Source organism: Salvia splendens, chromosome 13 (assembly GCF_004379255.2).
Source record: "Salvia splendens isolate huo1 chromosome 13, SspV2, whole genome shotgun sequence".
Lineage (NCBI taxonomy): Eukaryota > Viridiplantae > Streptophyta > Magnoliopsida > Lamiales > Lamiaceae > Salvia > Salvia splendens.
This window is the reverse complement of record NC_056044.1, coordinates 9,950,372-9,971,785: the sequence shown is the minus strand read 5'-3', so window position 1 is coordinate 9,971,785 and position 21,414 is coordinate 9,950,372. Positions and strand designations below refer to the sequence as shown.

The window sequence follows — 21,414 nt, the reverse complement described above, 5'->3', positions numbered from 1 at the left end:
ATGATTCTCTCTCCAAGTGGCTTCCTTTTATAGGGAGGCCTCCCTTGATTTTTAGGGTAGACTTCAAACATGAAATGACTCTTTTGCCCCCTTGCTTGCGGCTAATCTTCCCAGCTATCCTTCTTCTCCATCTCGAGCCTTTTTAGCAAGCGTATTGGTCAGGATAGCAACATCCTGACGCCCTTTTCACCTGAATTCTTCTAACATTCCCTGCACACTTTAGCAACTGTTTTGCAGATATATTCCACTTATGCACATTATACTGACTAGTAACCAAGGCATAGAATACGACTTATCAAACTGCTCACACTTACCACATGCTTGTCCTCAAGCGTGAAGAACAAACAAAAGAAGTAAGTTGAATTCTAGCTTGGTTACTCCCCTGACCGACTCTATCCTACCTAGACCCTAAACTATGGCGCAAAGAAAAACACATAAGCACGGACACATACACATAAACAGAACTAAAAACACTTAAACACATTAACACAGTAATTAGGCTATATTTTCAACCATCCCTCCCATTGGGATTAGGTGCAATCCGATCTTAGACAACCTTAAATTTTTGCCCCCCCCCCTTCCTTCCCAGTCAGTACATCTGCTTGTCAAGATCACCCACACTCTCGGCTTAACACTAGATTCTCTCAGTCACTCACTCCTCACTGGGGATGTTAGGACTGTATTCTCTCATAGCGCTGAACCACAGATGCTTTGGACTCAGATCTCACATACGGCTACCGAAGGTCTTTAAGGCTTGTAACGGGGCTATTGGCTTGTAGTGTTTGGGTGGTTGTTCCTAAGGCTCAAAAATCTCTATCTTATTTCGACGTGGGGGAGCTGTGTGCGCTCAGGCTATTGGCCGTCATCTCTGCTTGGCGGGACTTTTTCTGATGTTGATGCCCAACTAGTCAGTAGCGTCGTGTGGCTTCGCCACCCTTATTCCTTCTCATTTTTGTGTGGTCAAGTGTTTTCGACCATTTTCTTCACATTTTTCTTCTTTCCTTCTTATTATTTTTTTTGGACCTGAAATGACTTCCTGGTCGATTTTCTCCTTGCTTCTCAATTCTTTTCGCTCCAGTTGGTTTCTTTATTGTATGTCCTTCTGGGCAGTTGCCTCCTTGCCTTACGCCTTGCACACACACAATTCCAGGGACTAGGTACATATTTTGTAAAACATGGGAGAAAGTTAATAATACAACAAAGCAGTTAGTGGGATTGTAAATCATTATAGTAACTGATATACAAGTTTTTATTTATATATTTATTTTGATTATTAGACCAAAGGTCGACAAAATCAGTGACTATTTTCCTTATTGATTTGTAGGCGCTTTGAAGGGTGAGACGGCCGGTCCAAAGATTCAAGGATGCTCCTCGGGGCAGCGGTCTATTTACATATTTTCATTTTCATTATACTGAATGAGACGGATGGAGCGTAATTTACCATGGGATCGATTACTATCTCGACACAAATCATGACACAGTAACAAATGAGAAACTCAGAAATTCTGATTTGAGAATAACTCAACTAATCCAATCAAATAAAACCAAAAGCAGCCCAATTAGTCGCTCAACTATAGAAGGGTAGATGGATGAATGAAAGCCATAAAAGGAGGGGAATTGAGACCTGGATACACCGCCCCAGTTGCGTCTCTATTCACATTTGGTTACTTCACATTTTACTAAATCATGTCTCTATTCTAAGACTTGCACACTCCTACAGGAACAAGTGATTCTGACATTTGATCTATTTGTCTAAGCATAATAACAAATTGAACTACTTATCATTTAAATCGATAGATTTGTTGAGCCTTAGCTTTGTCAATGGAATATCAAGATTTGTTGAGCCTTAGCTTTGTCAATGGAATATCATTAAATGGCTTCCAATTACTAGTCTCAGTTATAAACTAATACAAATATACTTACTCAAATAAACTAACAACAGTGCTTCCAAAACTAAACTAAGAAAAGTGAAAGTCCAATGCAGCACAAAAGATACATTTGGCTCTATTTTTGGTTTACATTCTCAATGCGATAAATCCAGAATCCAAATATATACTCTGGCACTGGATCATTTCCAAGAATTAATCAATTCATCTACATGCTTATATGCATCTTGCACCAATTATTTTATCTTAGTTTTTTGATATTACCAAAGACTGGGCATTCGAATAAATGCAATAATCAGTTTGAACGCAATTTGGCTTTCATTAGATCCCAGGTGATTGAGCCATATTTATTGATTCACACAGCAAAGCTAGCAAATATAATAGCAAGAAGATGTCAGATACTTTGGCAGACTCAAAGAGGATATAATTAACTCTTCTTATTGCCAAGACAAAACACATTGATACAACAAGGATGCAATATTGTGGCAAAAGGGGTGAAAAGAATCAAGATCAAATAATAATAGTTAACAGAGGGATCAATATATGAGGGAATAATAAATACCTCATCTACCCAAACCTACGAACAACCAAAGCATGAACGAACTGAGAATAAGCTCGATTTTGTAGATCTGCGGTCAGGCTCGAGATTCCTACATAGATGTTTGAGAAATGCATTCACGGCTCCGCTAACCCCATCTTCATTTTGCATGGCTTTTGCAAGTTCAATTGCCTGCTCCTTCACCTGCAAAAAGTTAAACCTGTTTGAAAATCTAGCCAAACAAATCATATCCTGTGTTTATTAAAACAGTAGTATCATTTGCTGAAGTTAACTAGCACAAGTTCTCAGTTATGCCTCCATAGCAATGAAAGTGAAACAGAGGAAAATAAAAGGTGTGGATTTGGGATGGGATTCGGGGGTTTTAGTCAAAGCCAAAATTTTAGATTTCAGAAAATTGAGCCGATAAACTTTTCTTGAAGAGTTTCTTTTTTATGAGAAAGCATAAACACCTATAAACGTACTAATATATAACCCAAAATAAACAATTCGCATCAGTGGTTAGTTAGTGTGCCACCCTACCAGGCAGTAAATAGTGGGTTTAATCACATTTACTAATTTAACAAACCAAAAAAATTAAAAAGATTTCTTGCTACATTTGATTCATGATATGCTACATTTGTATTGAAAAATTTCTTGCTGGCACTTTTGAGTAAGCTGATGAGGAAGTAAATAAAAATATTAGAAACCAAAAAATACCTTCGGATCTAACATAAAGTTGATTGCATCAACCAACTTTTTAAGTGAAAACTCATCGACCGGGATCGGTGGAGGACCTACACCTCTGGCATGGACTCTCTCTCCCCAAAAAGGCTGGTCACCAAAGAAAGGGATGATAGTTGTTGGACACTGCATCGGCAACATCAAACAAATAAACCAAGTAAGTTGTTAATGCCTAAGTTGCACACATGTGAGTACCAGCGCACCACTTGAGTTAAAAAGTTACCGCAGCTTTAAGGCCTGCAGCAGTTGTACCGGCTCCCCCATGATGCACCTATTACAAATTGAAACAAAGTTTATAGTTCAAAGATGAAGATTTGAGTCATCTTGGCACTGCATAAATATGATTAGCAAACAACTGTAGTAATAGTTTAAAATAAATGTATGAAATTTTTTTCTGGATCAATCTCTTAATCACAATATCTGAACAAGTGTCCGTGTATTTTTCTATAGATGAACAGTTAGTGCACCCCGATTTGTTGGGGCGTGCCCAGTAGTTCCGTGCCCCAGAATTTTAACAAATTTTCCTGGCGCCGAACAATAGTGTACCCATACAAACTGATAAGCAATTGATTTTAGATTTTTACTTGTCATTTTAAATATAAGAGGGGTGAACTTTCAGCATATCTTTAATTAATCTGAGATTCCGACTGTCCTTGGTCACTCATGTATTGGTGAATGGCTGCTCTTCAGGTAGCGTAAGCTTTTCTAACTTGCATATATTATTTAAGTACTCCCTCCGTCCGCGAATAGGAGTCCCGTTTTTCCATTTTAGTCCGTCTGCGAATAGGAGTCTCGGTTCACTTTTACCATAAATGGTAATAAGGTCTCACATTCCACTAACTCATTCCACTCACATTTCATTTAAAACTAATATATACAAGCGAGATCCTTATTCCACTAATATATACAAGTGAGATCCTCATTCCACTCATATTTCATTTAAAACTAATATATACAAGTTGATTCTGCCATTTCTCTTCTATCATCACCTTTTCTCATCTACTTTGATATTCATCTATAGAACTCAGCATTCTGTCACTAATCGGAAAGCTTGAGATGATGGGTGATGCATAATTACTTAGATTGACTTTCCTTCTATGTATTAGGGTTTCCTAAAGTTAAAGTTATTTTGGTATTTATTTGCTTTATTAGTTAATTAGAATAAGTAGATGAAAAGATATTGATCGATATTAATTGGCTTTGATATTATTTCCTTTTGCCAATTAGGTTTCCTAGAAGTTTATTTTTCCTTATGTTTAGGATTTCTTTGATTTCCTTTGCCTATATAAAGGTCTTATTGTTCGACTACAATGACACACCTTTGAAGATTAATAAATTATGAATTTTATTTCTCTTGAGTACACTCTTCATGCCAAATGATAAGGGTGGAAAACTGGATAAGGGTGGAATTGATACAAGGTGGATGAATGACACTACAACGGGTATGAAGGAAAGGAACCGTTGATAAGTCGTAAAAAATCATAATTTATTCATCTTTAAAGGTGTGTCTTTAAAGTTCAACAATGAGGCCTTTATATACGCATAAAAAATCATAAACATAAGGAAAAATAAAACTTAAAGGTCATGTTTGGTTGGCGGGAAAGTAAAGTTGGCAAGGAAAATGATTCCTGAGAAAATGAATCCCGGTGATATGATTCCTAATAACTTTACTTTCCTGAGTTTGAAAAATATCAAGATTTTAAAGTTTATATTTGATTTAAACACTAAACTAAAAATATACTTATCATTTTTTATTTATAAAAAATAATAATACATATTATTTAATAAATTATTAATTACAAATGATAATAATTATATTATTTTATTTATTATTACGATGGATAGTTTAAATATGGATTATACATCATAATATATAATAATATAATAATAAATAAGATTATTATTATTATTATTATATTTACTAAATTTTTAATTGAATAAATTATTATTATTATGATAATAAAAAATAAATATAAATATTAATAATATAGTTATAATTATGATAATTTGAATTATAGTTATTTATTATCCTGAAATTAAGTATGGTTTATACTTTTAAATTATTTTTAAAACATTGTAATAAATAATAATAATAATGACGACGATGGTGATGATAATAATAATAATAATAATAATAATAATAATAATAATAATAATAATAATAATAATAATAATAATAATAATAATAATAATAATAATAATAATAATAATAATAATAATAATAATAATAATAATAATAATAATAATAATAATAATAATAATAATAATAATAATAATAATAATAATACTATATTGCATTAAATATGTAAGAATCTTAAAACTGGGAAAAAGAATAACTAAGAAAAGTTAGGATTCAGAATCCAGGAAAGTTGAACTAACTTTCCTTATTTCAGGATTTTGATTATTTTTCCAATTTAATTAAAAACGGAAACAACACAAGAATTTAAAATTTAAGGAATCAGATTACTTTCCCAGACAGAATCCTGGCAACCAAACATGGCCAAAAGGAAATTACCTAAAAGGAAACACTAATTGATAGAAGGAAAGAATATCAAAGTCAATTAATATTGTCAATATATTTTCATCTACTTATTCTAATTAACAAATAAGGTAAATAAATACCAAAATAACTTAAAACTTTAGAAACCTAATTCATAGAAGGAAAGAAAATCAAGTTAATTAAATATGCATCAATGGGAAATCTTAGAGGCACCAGGTTCCATACCACTTGAACCCAATATACTTATAATTATTATTTATTCAAATTGGTGCAATTGTCGCGTCCGTCATTGCTGGTAGCAGGCAACAAACCCCATACTCTGGAACTAAAACGACAAAAATTAGATCATTTCTATTAATGGGAACTTTCTCGAACACTTTTCTCTTTCGCTCCTACTGTACCCACTTTCTCTCTCCCTCTGTCTCTCTCTCATATTTTACCAATTTCGCCTTGAAACTCATGTCATCCACAAATGAGACTATTTTCCTAGGATAAATGGAGTATGTTATATTGATTCCTCAATTGGTTGGTTACAAATGGTTGGGCTTAGGTTATTGGTTAGTTAAAACAAATATAAAATATGTTCCCGGGTACAAACACTAGTGTTCGAATAAAGAATGTAGCCAACTACACAAAATCAAGTGTCAATGCGATAAATAAGAATAGAATAACTAACCACAGCAGAACATTGCAAGAAAAGCCAGTCATGAGGAACATTATCCAACAAGTATACAAAGTCCTTCCCTGCTGCCACTGCGATCAATTAATATATTCTAAATGAGCTTAGAAATATATACAACAAATATCAAGTAGGGTTAGCCAATAAGATCATAGAGGGAAACTCACAGTCACCAAGGCCACCCCAGCCTTTGTTAATTATGCCCCTTTGCTGAGTTGTTTCTAAAGCCTCAACAATTATTTTTGTCATTTTCTCTGGTTCTTGAACAGGCTGAAATTATTGAAAAGAGAGGTTGAATTTGACATCTTTATTATTCTAAGAATAAAGGGATGTTGCAAAACATAAAAACCTTCACAAGAGCTAAGTGTAGAAATTAAATAAAGGATAAGCATTGTTCATGGTGGAGACAGAGAAAAAGGAAATCTTTCTACTGAGTCTGAGCTGAATTCATAACTCCTTTTAGGACATGAAATTCTAGGTGTGCGTTAAGAACACATTTTGCACTACCTGAGAAAAGACTATTTATCATGATTTTATCTTATCTTCTGTAATTGGCTGTCCAGAGTATCCATTCCATTAAAAGCTGAATTTTCGCTCAATTGGTTTTCTATAAGTGGAAGGATTCTTTTGAATAAAATGAAACACTGGCAATGATCAACAATAATATAAATGTGTGTAAACCACAATTATAATAGCTCTAACATATCATGAGAGCAATACCCAAATAATAAAACAAATCACTTCTTAAAAACTAAAATCTAAGAAGAGAAATGTGAATTAATCATTTATGTACTATAAATGAAAAGAAAATAATCATAACAAAATCAATAAAGAGAGTTTGAGGGGCTAGAAATTGGATACTCACCAGACTGCCAAAACCAATATATACAGGCTTTGGACCTGCTTTAAGCCAGTTTAAAAGAGACTCAGGTGGCTCGTAATTTGTCGCAAGATCAAGAAAGCAAAATCCAACAACATCAATCTTTGGTCCCCAATCTGCCAAATAATATTGCCAGGAATTAGCAACTCTAATGCAGACATGCTATGGAAGCGTCTTTTACAGTTTTTACAGAATTCATATGCTGCAAAAGAAGAAAATTAAGAAGATGATTACAAGTTTGGAACATCTAGTTTAGATATGAGTGGGGTCACTTAAAAAGGAGCTAAATAAGTTATTAATGTATATTATTCTGAGATAAAACCTTTTGGTTTAGGAACAAGATGAGGACTCCAGATATATCCATGGGGAATATCAGATTCAGAGCCCTGTGATCCACTCAAGTATGTTACTGGGCGTAGCTTGAGTTTTTTTTTCCTAACATCGTTTATCATATCTCTTATTCCTAGCCAGATCAAGGAGTCAACTATCTGATAAGATAACTGCAAAACCATTCATTAAAAATAATTAAATTCAAAGCACAATCACAAAATTCTTAAGGAAGTATAAAATGCAGTAAGAAGAAAACAAAGGAATCACTCACTCTATATCCAGCTGACTGCTTAACACGAGATAAAGGATGAGGGAATTCACTGGTTGGCCTGGCAGAAAAAACTATCACTTAGACAAGACGACTGTATGTGTCATCAGGGGGAGCCAAGCCACAGGGTAAATTTATTTTATTATTTTTTATTTATGATTTGTTTTACAAAATGTAAATGTGATCTCGTCTGTCCAGTTCTAAAGATCCTAGTACCGTCCCTGTTTGTCATAATTTTATGTCAAACTTTTAGTTTTCAATAGTAGAAAAAACAAATATATCCATCAACAAAAATTCCAAGAGAAGACTTACGTCCATGGCATTGTAAAAAATATATGAATTGGTATCTTCAAAGCCTCTGCAACATGTACATGACCTGTATATAATTAAAGATAAGTAGGTTCATATTTATGACTAAGGATGACGATAAACCCCACATTTGATTGTGACCCAAAACGTAACTTAAAAAACACCTAAAATACCAGCACATCACTCTCATTACTTGAAAAATGCCATCAAAGTAGGTCAAAGCAGGCAGGTGTTCAACTTGTTTGGTTACTGACCAGCAATTTAGAATGTGCCACAAGTTCATAGAGCATATAATGTATGGAACGTGGAGAAGAAAGAATACAAACATGTAATGTAACAATTTAACAAAAATAATATGGTGCAGAGTAAAGGCTGAGACCAACGAACAAGGACATAAACTAGAAAGAAACTCTAAGATTGAAAGACACGAACAGAAACTGGAAAGAACTGAATGGAATTATTCGAACGGAAAGAACTTCAAGAAAATAATCCTCCCGAAGGAGGCCAATCCTCAAGCAGAGGCCACGGTCTACAACCGTCCAAATTAGTGATCTCTCAAAAGATAAGCTGATCTCATTCTTAAGTGCTATTTATAATAATAATCATATATCCCTAAACTTGGAAACAAATCAATATCTTCATCATATCAGTGAAGATATTGAGAAGATTACAACTATTTACAAGATATGGGATTTATCTTAATTGATTTTTATTCCATTAGTTATCTTTATTTTGTTATTTATTCAAGTTAGAATTTGATTTACTTTTTTATTTGTTTAGATTTGGATTGAAATAGAACTCTATAATCATCTATATATATAGATGGATGATCAAGAGGGATAATGATCCAAGGGACCAATTAGTTTGTTCCGGCAAGAGCCATGAGGGTTAGGCATTCATTCCTTTCTTGGTTAGGGTTCGTCCCTTTCGTTTCTTTATCAATTTCAGTTTCTATTTTTATTCCCATTTGTATCCATGGTTCAATACGTTTCATATACATCCATATTATTGAATGCACTCGGTGCTTCCGACTTTCACTCAATGTGCACAACCAATGCAACGTTAACCAATACACAAATATGCGTAAATCATCAAGGACCCTGATTGGATATTGAAATGAAAGAAAAAGCTCATGAACTTAATTGGAAGAGAGATAAGTCAAGTGAAGCACAGCTAATAAGCCCGTGGATATTGAGGTTCCACAAACAGTACTTCCCGATACTGTATTTGAAGCAGTTGTTCGAATTCCTTATGATACGCTTGGAACTATACTGTTTTATTTCAGATATCCTATTTACCTAAACATTAGAAAAAACTACCACCTACTATGAATACCAAAAACAAGCCATGTCCACCAATTTGCATAGTCTAACACCATTTTCACATGCAATCCAGGATGCCTGAATTATTGTGGTCTCACCAATCTCTAGCCAATGTCTTATCAACATTCATGAACGCAAAGTAACAAATTGTTTAGGTGAAGAAGCTAAAGGAACTGTTTTCTCATCCCCAAGGAAATGAGTAAATAAGAAAATAAACCTTGCAGTGGTAGCACGGAAATATATTAAGTGGTAAGCAAAAGTCAAACTACCCTTGCAACTTCGATTTTCATCTTTGTGTCTCCTATAAATCTATGACTACAAGCCAAAAGGTGAGCCCAATGATAAAAGCTAAACTCCATAAAGTTGTCCTCTTTTTTACATCTCATAAATATAAACACCATCAGCCCACATAAACAACTTGGAGAGGCATACCCATCTCTAAAAGTTCCGATGAAGTTTATGCAAAAATATAACCATATAAGTAATCAATCAATAAAAAAACAAGGAAAGCTAGTTAGAAGAGAAAGCAAATGTTATATAGTCTAACCATATGCTGGAGGATTAGCAATAATTGCATCTGCTTTGAAAGGAATCCCAGAATCAAGGTCGGGCTCTTTGCATGCTGGAAGTAGAGAGAAAATTATCTCCTTCATTTGATTTCTTTGTACAGGTATTTCAGAAGGCCCAGACGGTAAAAACCCTTTGTTTTTAACCATGTCTATAGAAGAAAATAATAAATTTATCAGTACACTTTTAAGGTGTAAACTGGTCAGCGGCCATAAAAGACATTCAGGCTCAACAATTGCAGCGAAGTGTCACGCTGAAACTGAATATAGGTCATAATTCACTTGTATAGCTATTTTCCGCTATTTGCACATATGATTTAAGGAATAAATATAAACCCCAAGTGGCTTGGAACCATAACAAAAATGGTATACACAGACACACCACCGAATAGCTAGTCATATCTGTTTGAAAAAGTTACCATGAAAGGAGGGAACCAAAAATAAAAATTATGAGAGACACTCTTCCTCAGAACTAGAGCCGATTAAAGAATGTTGTTAGGAACTTACATCCTGCAAGAACTTTAGGATCACCACCAAGAGGATAGAATTCCAGCCCAGAAGACAAGACAAACTCTTTGAAATTGGAATGAGTAGCTAATCTAACACGATGGCCATAATCCTGCACCCAAGTATCGTCATCAACAACTCCATATAGAACTTGAGTTTGGGCGTTGGGCATTTCACCCTTTATAGTAATTTATGTTTTAATCAAACTTTCTCCTTCAGTTTGCCTTCAACTATGTAATATGATCTTTATTACTCCCTTCGTCCCGCTTTAGCAGTCCCAGTCACTTTTGAACACTCGTTTTGTAAAAATGATAATAAATAGTTAAAGTGGAGAAATAGTGAAGTAAGAGAGAATAATGTAGAGACTTCTCTTCTCTTTATTATTCTCTCTCTTACTTCACTATTTCTCCACTTTAACTATTTATTATCATTTTTACAAAACGAGTGCTCAAAATTGACTGGGACTGCTAAAACTGGACGGAGGGAGTATAAACTACTCATATACCTGTAGCCGCTTTCCAATGGCAACAAATGGCTGTACATCCCCACGAGTTCCAACAATAAGCATTACAATTTGCAACGGAGGAATATATTGCAGCTCTGTAGCATCAATAGGCTCTTCATCCACTTCATTGTACACACTTTCAGTGTCAATTCCAAGAATTTGAGGTTCAACATCTACTGGGACTTCAAACTCTACAGTTCCGTCATGTTTAACAGTAGCTATTCTGTTTAACAAGCTGAGCTGCAGTGCTTAAAATATTTAATATACTCCCCAAGGCTAATTCTATGTAAGAATTTTGGTTGCAATTTTTTTTATAATCAAAAGAAAATTCTAAGGCATGCAACAGATATGGTGTCGTATTCCCCAATATGTAATTCCACCAAAACTAAAAGGATGTAAAAATAGAAAATATAAAAAACACATAAAATATCTCCAGAAGTTTAATTATCGACATGAACAAGAACAAGTGTTTTAATAGTACGTAGTTTACTGTTTGAAAGAGCTGAAATCTAATTTTAGCATTGCCTTGGCAATATATTCAAAGCAAAATGAAGTACCAAGAAATCCACAGGTAGCTTTGAATGAAGCAAGTAAGCTAACTCTCTAAGCGAAAGTTTCCAACAAATATTGTTTCATACAGACTACAATATCATACGCTTCACCTAGGGCTTGCAACTTAGCCAAATCATAAAACTTGTTGTTGGTCAATCTCTACCCTAAAGAATAGAATTTAAGCTAGGAATAGCCATCCAAAAAGTTACTCCATTTAGTTAGCAATTTAGCATAACAACACACGAAGTACTCCCTCTGTCCCATTAAAACTGAAACTGTTTCCTTTTATGCTTGTCCCATTAAAAGTGAAACGTTTCCTAGAGTAGAATTAACTTCATCTCTACTTTTACATCACTCTTACTTTACTCTCTCTTCATTAACTAACAAAACAACACTACATAAAATACATGTGCCGAAAACCAAACGTTTCATATTTATTGGGACAGAGGGGGTATTAGATAATCAGATTCTTACCCCTTCCCTCATCTGTAAAGCAACTGGTCATGCGCACATACATTGCTGCATAAATGAGACATCTAAAGTCCCATAGAATAACAGAATCTATATTAGCTTACCACTAAAGAGTGCTTTCAAAAATGAACCTACTTGCCTCAAGTGCTGCGATTAATATTTTTATTTTTTTAAAGCATTAAACATGCAACACTGTCTATTGATCAATATGATACAAATGCACAATTTAGAAAGAATGTCGACCTTCTCCTGAACAGAAATTTGGTTGTCATAAATCCGAGCAGCTTCTTCAGGGAGTATATTGTAAAGCCTTTGCCCATCAGTCTTTGACCGTTCCAACACCGAAGGAGACTCCAGTTCCCCGCAATTCAAAATTTTTGCAGGCGTAGTATTCACTCTAGTGAAAACCGCCTCTCCACCCCCTGCCAATTGAGCAAATTCCGAATCACTCAATAAACGATCAAACAAACATAGCTCCAAACAAACACAATTACTGATCATAATTAACAAAAACAAATCATCGAAAACATCTGATTCTAATTAAAATTCCACTATTCTAGCCCTAACTTCACCTGAAGAGTTGCTGCGACCATTGGAAGGGGGAGAAGCGGTAGCGACATCATTGGCGAACTTAACGGAGGGCTGAGTGGAGCTGGAAGAAGAGGTGGCTTCTCCTCCAGGCGGTCCCATCGGCGGCGGCGAAGTGCGAGGATGATCTAGATCTACGGAGCCATCCATAAACAAATACGAGTAGTTCTATGCATGTGTAGTGCAGCAGAAGCACAAGTCAGTGCGCTGGCAATGTGAGCGAGGGGAGAGGCCGGCCACGTTCGAGATGAGGGAGACTCTGCTGGAAGCTTTACAGAGAGATATCTACAGCAGTTTTTGGAACGTGGGAATAAGCTCATAGTCAACGTCGTTTTATCGCCCATTTCTGACTTCTAATTGATTCAATAATCAAATGGATATTGCCCGACTGTTTACTCCTATCCTAATTAAATAATTAAAAGTTTCATAAAGTTGGCGTAATACTACCAATATCTTGATGCTTAGCTTTAAATGATTTTATCTGGACAACTACTCTACTTATTAAATCATGATCATATCAACAACATAAAATACTTAATAAATTGCTTTCTTCTCGTAAACAAAATTGATGGATTTGTATTCCTTGTGTACTGATGATTATTTATAAAACATCATTAATCATTTGATACAAATCCATCAATTTTGTATTTCCTGATGATTAATTTATATTCGAAAAATACTTCCAAACTAATCTAGTACGCACAGAAATTATGTTTCGTTACCCAAATGGAAAAAAAAAACTGAATCTTCTTTTTTCTTAATTAAGCAGCCAAAAATACCCCATAATCTATCTATAAGGGAAGTGTTTGAGAAATTTACAAGATTGCTATTTAATTTTAAAAATTATACATTAAATTAAAAATGTATAATTAAAGGTAGCTAAAATCGTGTGAACTATGAAAGCCTATGCGGAGTGAGTGGAAGGTTCACGGGAGATGCTTCAATTCTCCCATTTATGAAAAAGTATTAGTTTATTCATTTAACTTTTAAATTTAAATATCAAATTAAAATATTAAGAAGAATTGCGAATTAGTATTATTACACGGAATATGGAGATTCATGCTCAAATAAAAGAGATAATTAATTATGAATTATTTAAGATAAACGTAAAAATAGATTATTAGTTGAGATTTTTGCGTTGGGTAGAACAGTAGAAACGAGAATTAAAAGTTTATTGAGGAACTGTAAATTAAAATAAGTGGTGCAGTTACAAATGAAGATATTTTAAAAAGTATTTGTATAATATATAAATACATGATCGTGTATAGGAGTGTGCATTCGGGTTTCGGTTCGGTTTTTTGTCAAAACCGAACCAAAACCGAAAAACCGAATTTAGTTCAAAATCCAAACCGAACCGAACCCGAAAAACCGAAAAACCGAAACCGAAAAAACGAAAACCGAACTTAAAAAACCGAAAAACCCAAACAAAACCGAAAAAACTGAAAAACCCGAAAAAATAAATATAATATTAATATATATATATTTGTATTTTATTTTATTTTATATATACTAATAGAATATTTATATATAATATAAAATTAATAATACATATAATATATATAATATAGTAGAATTTATTAAAATAATATACTATATATTATATATAATATAATATAATATATTAAATTAATAGAATATATATATATAATTCGGTTATTCGGTTTTTTCTTCGCCCGAACCGAAACGAACCGAAAAACCGAAATTTTTGTATTTTCAAAACCGAACCGAACCGAACCGAAAAACCGAAATAACCGAACCGAATTTCAAAATTTCGGTTTGGTTCGGTTCGGATATTCGGTTTCCTGTTTTTTTGCTCACCCCTAATCGTGTATGTGTGGGAGTTACAAAAATGGTCGTATATAATTAAAGGGTTTTTAGCCTATAAATATGTCATTTAAAGACCGGATATCCACACATATCTACCTACCTTATAGAATTCAAGCATATCATTTTTGCTCTTATCATAGAAGGAAAGATTGACGGCATGTAACCATTCCACATCATACTCAGTGCTCGAGACTTCCTCAATTTCTTTGGTTGACTAATTATATTTTTTTTAATTATATTTTCGTTCCTTTTTATTTTATTAATTATATTTTTCTTTTTCTTAATATTTTCTTAATTATATTTTTTGTTCTTTTCATTCATTTTTATATATCAATTTTGATACAACATCATATTTGTTTTTAATATTATATGAACTTATTGGTACTTATTTTTTTTTCTTAATTATATTTTTCATTTTCTTTCCGTCCATTTTTATTCATTAATGTATTCTTTTTTAGATTTGTGTTACCACCATTTTCTTTCTTTATTGTTTTTAATAATTATAATTTTTTTAATAGTAATGATTAGATTTTTAGTCCATCTATGCTACATTATAGGTGATCCAAGTTAAAAAATTTATGTTGAAATTATAATTGGCTAATTTTTTTATACATATCTATAACTAGTTTGAGTCATATGAAAGGATTATTCTGTTGGTAAATTTAATGTGTAATTTAATTTGTCTTTAATTTTATTGAGAGAGTGACGAATTGTGAAGAATTGAAGGTTTTAGTTTATAATGATGATGTTGATTTTAATTTTAAAGTTAATGTAGTGTATAAAGAAGTTTTAAAAATGATGAGTAATTATCTATTGTGTTTAATTCTTTATTGTGATAGATATTATCTTCCTACTCCATGATTTAATGTTTAAACATTATATTCTGTGATTTGTTTCAAATTTATTATGCGTCAATGTTAATTTGTATAGATTTTTTATTCTCATATAATTAAAATTATTACTCATATTGTTCATTATTAATTTTGATTTTAATTTTGTTTAATTAATTAAAAATTAAAAATTAATGTTTTAAAAATATATTAATTTGTGCATAGGCGTGATACTAGTAATCTCATAATATCCTACAACTACCCTAATCGTAGTAATTAAGGCTAGCTATTCATCTCATAAACTTTCTTCACTTTCCTTAAATATTTATTGATAAAACGTCATGATTCAAATATGAAATCATCTCTCAAACTCTAGCGGCAGAGATGAGGCAGACAAATGATGGTGTGTTCATGGACGAGACCGAATCTGGTGTTGCAGAGAGATAGAAAAATGGAGAACGTAAGTAGGAGTATATATTTGGGAGAGAGACTTTTGTTGTTAAATGCGGATCTCCTACTCCAACACTCACAACAAAATAAAATAATGTTATAAATAATGTAAGTTGGAGTAAGAATAGAGTAGGAGATCCTTTTCGTTCGTTGTTAGGGTATCCGCAATGCAACTCGCCAGCGTCTCCATCTCGTCTCGTCTTTCCGAGACGACGACGAGCTGGTGTTGAGAGAGAGAGAGTTGGCGCACCACGCGCTCCGCCAGTGGCGCGCTTTTATTGGGCGGTGAAGCGTATTGATTAACTTGATGTAGTATCTTAGAAATTTTGTCTGGTGTTAGGGATTTTAGAATTTCACTCAATTGGCTGAAACTATAGCCGTATTTGAATTTGTTTAAGTTAGGTTGTTGAATTTATGTGTTGTTCGTAAAAGAGTTCCAAAAACCACTAATCAGCCCTCAACAAAAGAGTATAAAGGCTAGGAAAATGGGCACAAGTGATGCAGCCGAAGGATTACAATTTACAGTGCTTGTTGGACCAGTCACGAGAAGCCGAGCCAAGAAGTCATGATATGCTAAATCAAGAATTAGCCAAGAAGTTCATTGAAGATGCAGGAATTAGCAGTACAAGCTGCATTAATTTAATTACATACAAGTGGATCAAAGATTGAAGACTAGTGGAGTGGTTAATGAAGAAACAAACCCAAGAGAATTAGGTTTATCATTATTTTTCAGAAAATCACAAGACTTGGATGCAAAGCTATTTTAATTTGGTATTTACTCATTCCGTCCCTCATTAATTGTCCACTTTTGTCATTTTCGTCCGTCCCCCATTAATTGTTCACTTTCACTTTTTACTCTAAATGATAAATAGATTTCATATTCCATCAACTTATTTCACTCACATTTTATTATAAAACTAATATATAAAAATAAGAGTCATATTCCACTAACTTTTTCAACTCATTTTCTTTTACATTTATTAAAACTCGTGCTGGAACTAAAGTGGACAATTATTGGAGGACGGAAAGAGTATTTATTTTCTAGTTAGGGTGTGTTTGGTCTGTATGATAGGGCAATTTAGTGGTTGTTAACCATCCATTATTGGTGTTTCGTCTGTTAGTTAATGTATTTGCATGGCCCGATGAAAAAGCAAAGGACTGAGTTATTGAGGCCTTATGTTGTTAGCGTATCTAAATATTTGGCTGCAATATGTGTTAGAGTAGCCCAGCCACATTAGGTTACACCATTGAAATGACGTACAGCATGTTTTCCCATTGCCCTCTAACAAATCGGGGCGACGAAAGAAGGGGCAACAGTGGGCGGTTGACGAGAAATTATTGGAGGTGGACCAATTGACTCCGGCTAGGAAACCCAAATTTTCATGTTCGGATTGGAGTTTAGTTTCAATTTTCTGTATCTATCAATCTTGACTTCGATCTGTAACTATCTGCCAAAGCTATAATGCAATTTTACGTGAAAAATTAGGTTCCTCTAGCTCCAATCTGTTATTATTTGTTGACTTTTTTTCGATTTGGCTCTAATTCATGTCAGATCAGAATCTGGTCGGCCTTCACCATAGGTTTTATATAATGCATTTTTAGTTTATTATTTGGGTATATTACTTGTGTGCGTGTGTGATTTGGGTAAAAAGATTGTTTCTTGGTTCATCAGCCTATGTGGTCTTCCGATTTGTAGGCTTTCATTAGATTCGATTGGGGATAGATTTAACACTGTGAATTTGGATCCGATCTGTATGGTTTTGAGTTTGTACGTCATTGGATTTTTTTGTGATTATTATAGATTCAATAGATGCTTAACCATTGTAGCAGGGACGACATATCGATTTCATACCCATGGACTGTATCGCAAAACATGACAAGAATGTGTTGGGTTTGGTTGAGGATGTAATGCAGAATTACCGTGCCGCAATGATGAGTACATTAGATTTGATTCTTCGCCACCTAGGGCATTCAAGAAAACGAAGAAGGCTATTGACATTACTACCATCCAACATCATGGGTAGAGTGCCAACACAATTAAGTCACATGAACCGACTTGTAGGGGTCACTGACACTGATTTCCATGTGAACCTCCGTATGGATCAGAATGCGTTTGGTCGGTTGTTTAGACTTTTCCGGAAGCTGAGTGGGTTTCATGACAGGACATTCTTGGCCATTGAGGAGCAGGTTGCAATTTTTCATGTTGTTTTAGCGCACCACGAGAAGAATCGAGTTGTGGGTTTTGACTTTATGTGATCATGGCACACCGTTTCCCGCTATGTGCACGAGGTCCTTAAGGCTGTATTGAAGATTCACACTCTATTCGTTGTGAAGCCTGAACCTATCAAGGATAACTGTGTTGACCGGAGATGGAAGCATTTTGAGGTATATTATGTATATTTTGTGCTGGGTTTTGTAGGTGCTCATGATGAAACATTCATCAATATCCTAGTTCCAAATGAGGACAAACATAAATTTAGGAATGAATAGAAAGCGACAGATCAAGACGAATACTTTGGCTGCCTATGATCGGCACATGCGTTTTACATACGTCCTTCCTGGGTGGGAAGCGTAAGCGGGCGACGCTCGTGTTCTTAGGGACGCTGTTAATCGACCGTATGGGCTGAAGGTTCGTATAGGTGAAAGTGCTATTGTTTTACATTAATATCTTGTCGTAAGCATTTATGCTACTTGAGTTTTATTATTTTTTATGTATGTAAGAAACTATTATGTGTGTAATAATGGTTATGCCAACAACCAAGGTTTTCTTACCCCATACAGAGGCGTCGCCTGATATCACCACAAAGAATGGGAGCCATATGCAGTTAAGCCACAGAATCCAGTCGAGTTGTACAACATGCAACACACAAAGGTACAGAATGTCATTGAGAGGGCATTCGATGTGCTTAAAATGAGATGAGAAATATTACGGAGTGCCTCGTTCTACCCAATCAAAGCCCAAATTCGTATCATTATGTGTTGTTTTTTTGTTGCATAACTACGTTCGGGGTGCGATGCCGGTTGACCCATATGATGAATTGATTGAGAGCTAGTCAGACTTTGATGGTACTTGATGAATTGGTTGAGAGCTGGACCGACTTTGACGGTGCTGACGACGAGCAATGAGGAATCGACTATGTCGACCAAATCGAGGCGACCTCCGACTGGAATGGGTTTCGTGAGGCATTGGCAAACAAGAAGTGGGTCGAGGTATATATTGGCCACTATTTGTTATACTCTATGATAATTCTGATTGTGTTTATCTTTACCTCAATGTAGAGCTCTTAGCAATAACGGCCATTGAAAGTGGAGTCGTCGTGCTTAATGATTTGAATGAATTGTTGTAATTTGTAACTGTTTTTTATTCGGAAAAACAAAATTTTAAAATAGCTATGGTTGTTCCTTGTTATTTGAAAAAGCAATTGCTTTGGGTACTTATGTTGCTTAGACCCGAGTGATAATTAGTTATTTATTCACGAAGTAGTGGCTGTAATTTTTTTATAAGTCCAACAGTTTGTATTCGAATAAATTAAATAATGTATCCATGTATTTCTTTTATGATCCATTAATTAATCCATTTATTTTGTTATTATATCTTGATTGTAGGCAAAAGTAAAAATATACTCCGAACTCAGTGTGAATAGGATCGTGGTCCCATTGTGAGATATTGAAAAATTATGGAATATTAAAATATAAGTTTAATCAACATAAATATCATCATGACTTTTTAGTGAAAAAGAAATACTCTCTTCGTTATGTAGTAGTAGAGCTTCTTAAAGATGGTAATCGAGAGAGGTGGAGAAAGATTGGTTAGTCATTTGATAGGAAGAAGTGTATAGAGAAATATTTCAATGTTTGTTTTCCATATCTTTCAAATGTTCATTCACCCTAGTATTTATAGGGTGAATGAGAACATTCTAGTACACCAATAAATGTAGTTGGTACTTTACAACACTTAGGAACTCTACACTACTTAATGTGGGCGGCATATTAATGTGGTCTTCTTTTCCAACACATGTCATCTTCTTTTCCAACACTCCCCCTCAAGTTGAGTAACGGTATCCCCGATACTTAACTTGCCAATGAATTCTTTGAATTTTGTAGGACTCAACGCCTTGGTGAGAATGTCTGCCAGTTGTTCCTCAGATCGGACAAATGGGAACTCAATAATTCCGCTTTCAAGTTTCTCTTTGATAAAGTGACGATCGACCTCCACATGTTTGGTCCTATCATGCTGTACGGGATTTTCTGAAATGCTAATTGCAGCTTTATTGTCACAGAAAAGTTGACTCCTCCGTGTCGGTGGGAATCCAATTTCTGTTAATAATCTTCGAAGCCAAAGTATCTCCATAAGACCGCTCCTGATCCCTCGGAATTCAGCTTCCGCACTTGACAAGGCAACCACTTTCTGCTTCTTACTCCTCCACGTGACTAAATTGCCCCCAACAAAGGTAAAATACCCTCCAGTTGATTTTCTATCGACTGGATTGCTTGCCCAATCTGCATCTGTGTACCCATCAATTTCCAAATCTTCCTTTTTCTCTAGGAATATCCCATAACTAGATGTTCCTTTTAAGTATCTCACAATTCTCGTGACAGCATCCATGTGATCTTCTTGAGGCTGATGCATGAATTGGCTCACAACTCCAACGGCATATGCGATGTCTGGCCTGGTATGAGAAAGGTAGATGAGTTTTCCTACTAGCCGTTGGTATCTTTCACGATCTGTAGGTTTAGCTCCATCTACAATTTTCAACCCATGGTTGGGTACCATTGGAGTTTCAGCAGGCTTGCAGTCAAGCATACCTATTTCGGTGAGCATGTCAAGTATATACTTCTTCTGCCTTAAGAAGATTCCGTGCTTGGATCTCAACACTTCGATCCCAAGGAAGTACTTCAAAGCTCCTAAGTCCTTCATTTCAAATTCTTTGAAGAGATTCTCTTTCAAATTCTGGATTTCTTCAATATCATCTCCTGTTATGATCATGTCATCAACATAAATAATCAAGCATGTCATTTTTCCATTCCTTTCTTTCAGAAATAGTGTGTGATCTGAATGGCTCTGTTTAAAGCCATGTTTGAACATTGCCTGACAAAATCTTCCGAACCATACTCTGGGTGATTGCTTTAACCCATAGAGGGTCTTTTTCAATCTGCATACCTGCCCTTTTCCAAATTCTTCATACAGACCTGGTGGGACCTCCATATAGACTTCCTTGGTCTTCTCAAGTTCACCATGAAGAAAGGCATTTGTCACATCCAACTGGTATAATGGCCATTCTTTGCATGCAGCCACAGAAAGAAGAGTTCTTACTGTATTTAGTTTGGCCACCGGGGAGAACGTTTCCTCATAGTCTACTCCATACACTTGAGTGTATCCTTTAGCAACCAATCTTGCCTTGTATCTCTCGATTGAACCATCTGCACGTCGTTTTATGGTGAAGATCCACCGACAAGCTACTGGTTTCTTTCCCGGAGGTAGAGTACATATCTCCCATGTTTCATTCTTTTTCAGGGCATCAATCTCCTTCTTCATGGCTTCCCTCCAGTGCTTGTGTTGCATTGCCATCTCGAAGGATTGTGGAATCTCTTCTTCTTCATAGAGAGCAGCTTCAAACGCTCTAGCCATTTCAGTAAGGTGTCCCTGGGTGAAATTTGCAACTGA

General features: G+C 34.7%; 1 protein-coding gene across 1 annotated transcript; it reads right to left on the bottom strand.

The window, feature by feature from the left end:
• Window positions 1-2,305: 2,305 nt before the first annotated feature.
• LOC121762564 (sterol 3-beta-glucosyltransferase UGT80A2-like) lies at window positions 2,306-12,990 on the bottom strand. Its single transcript, XM_042158468.1, has 14 exons — window positions 12,627-12,990; window positions 12,298-12,476; window positions 11,032-11,271; window positions 10,527-10,638; window positions 10,001-10,171; window positions 8,135-8,198; window positions 7,826-7,883; window positions 7,547-7,724; window positions 7,210-7,340; window positions 6,512-6,614; window positions 6,342-6,418; window positions 3,389-3,436; window positions 3,142-3,291; window positions 2,306-2,628 (listed from the first exon to the last, which is right to left on the bottom strand). Exons 1-14 carry the CDS (start codon window positions 12,790-12,792, stop codon window positions 2,464-2,466), a joined length of 1,842 nt encoding a protein of 613 aa, XP_042014402.1. The 5' UTR covers window positions 12,793-12,990; the 3' UTR covers window positions 2,306-2,463.
• Window positions 12,991-21,414: the final 8,424 nt, after the last annotated feature.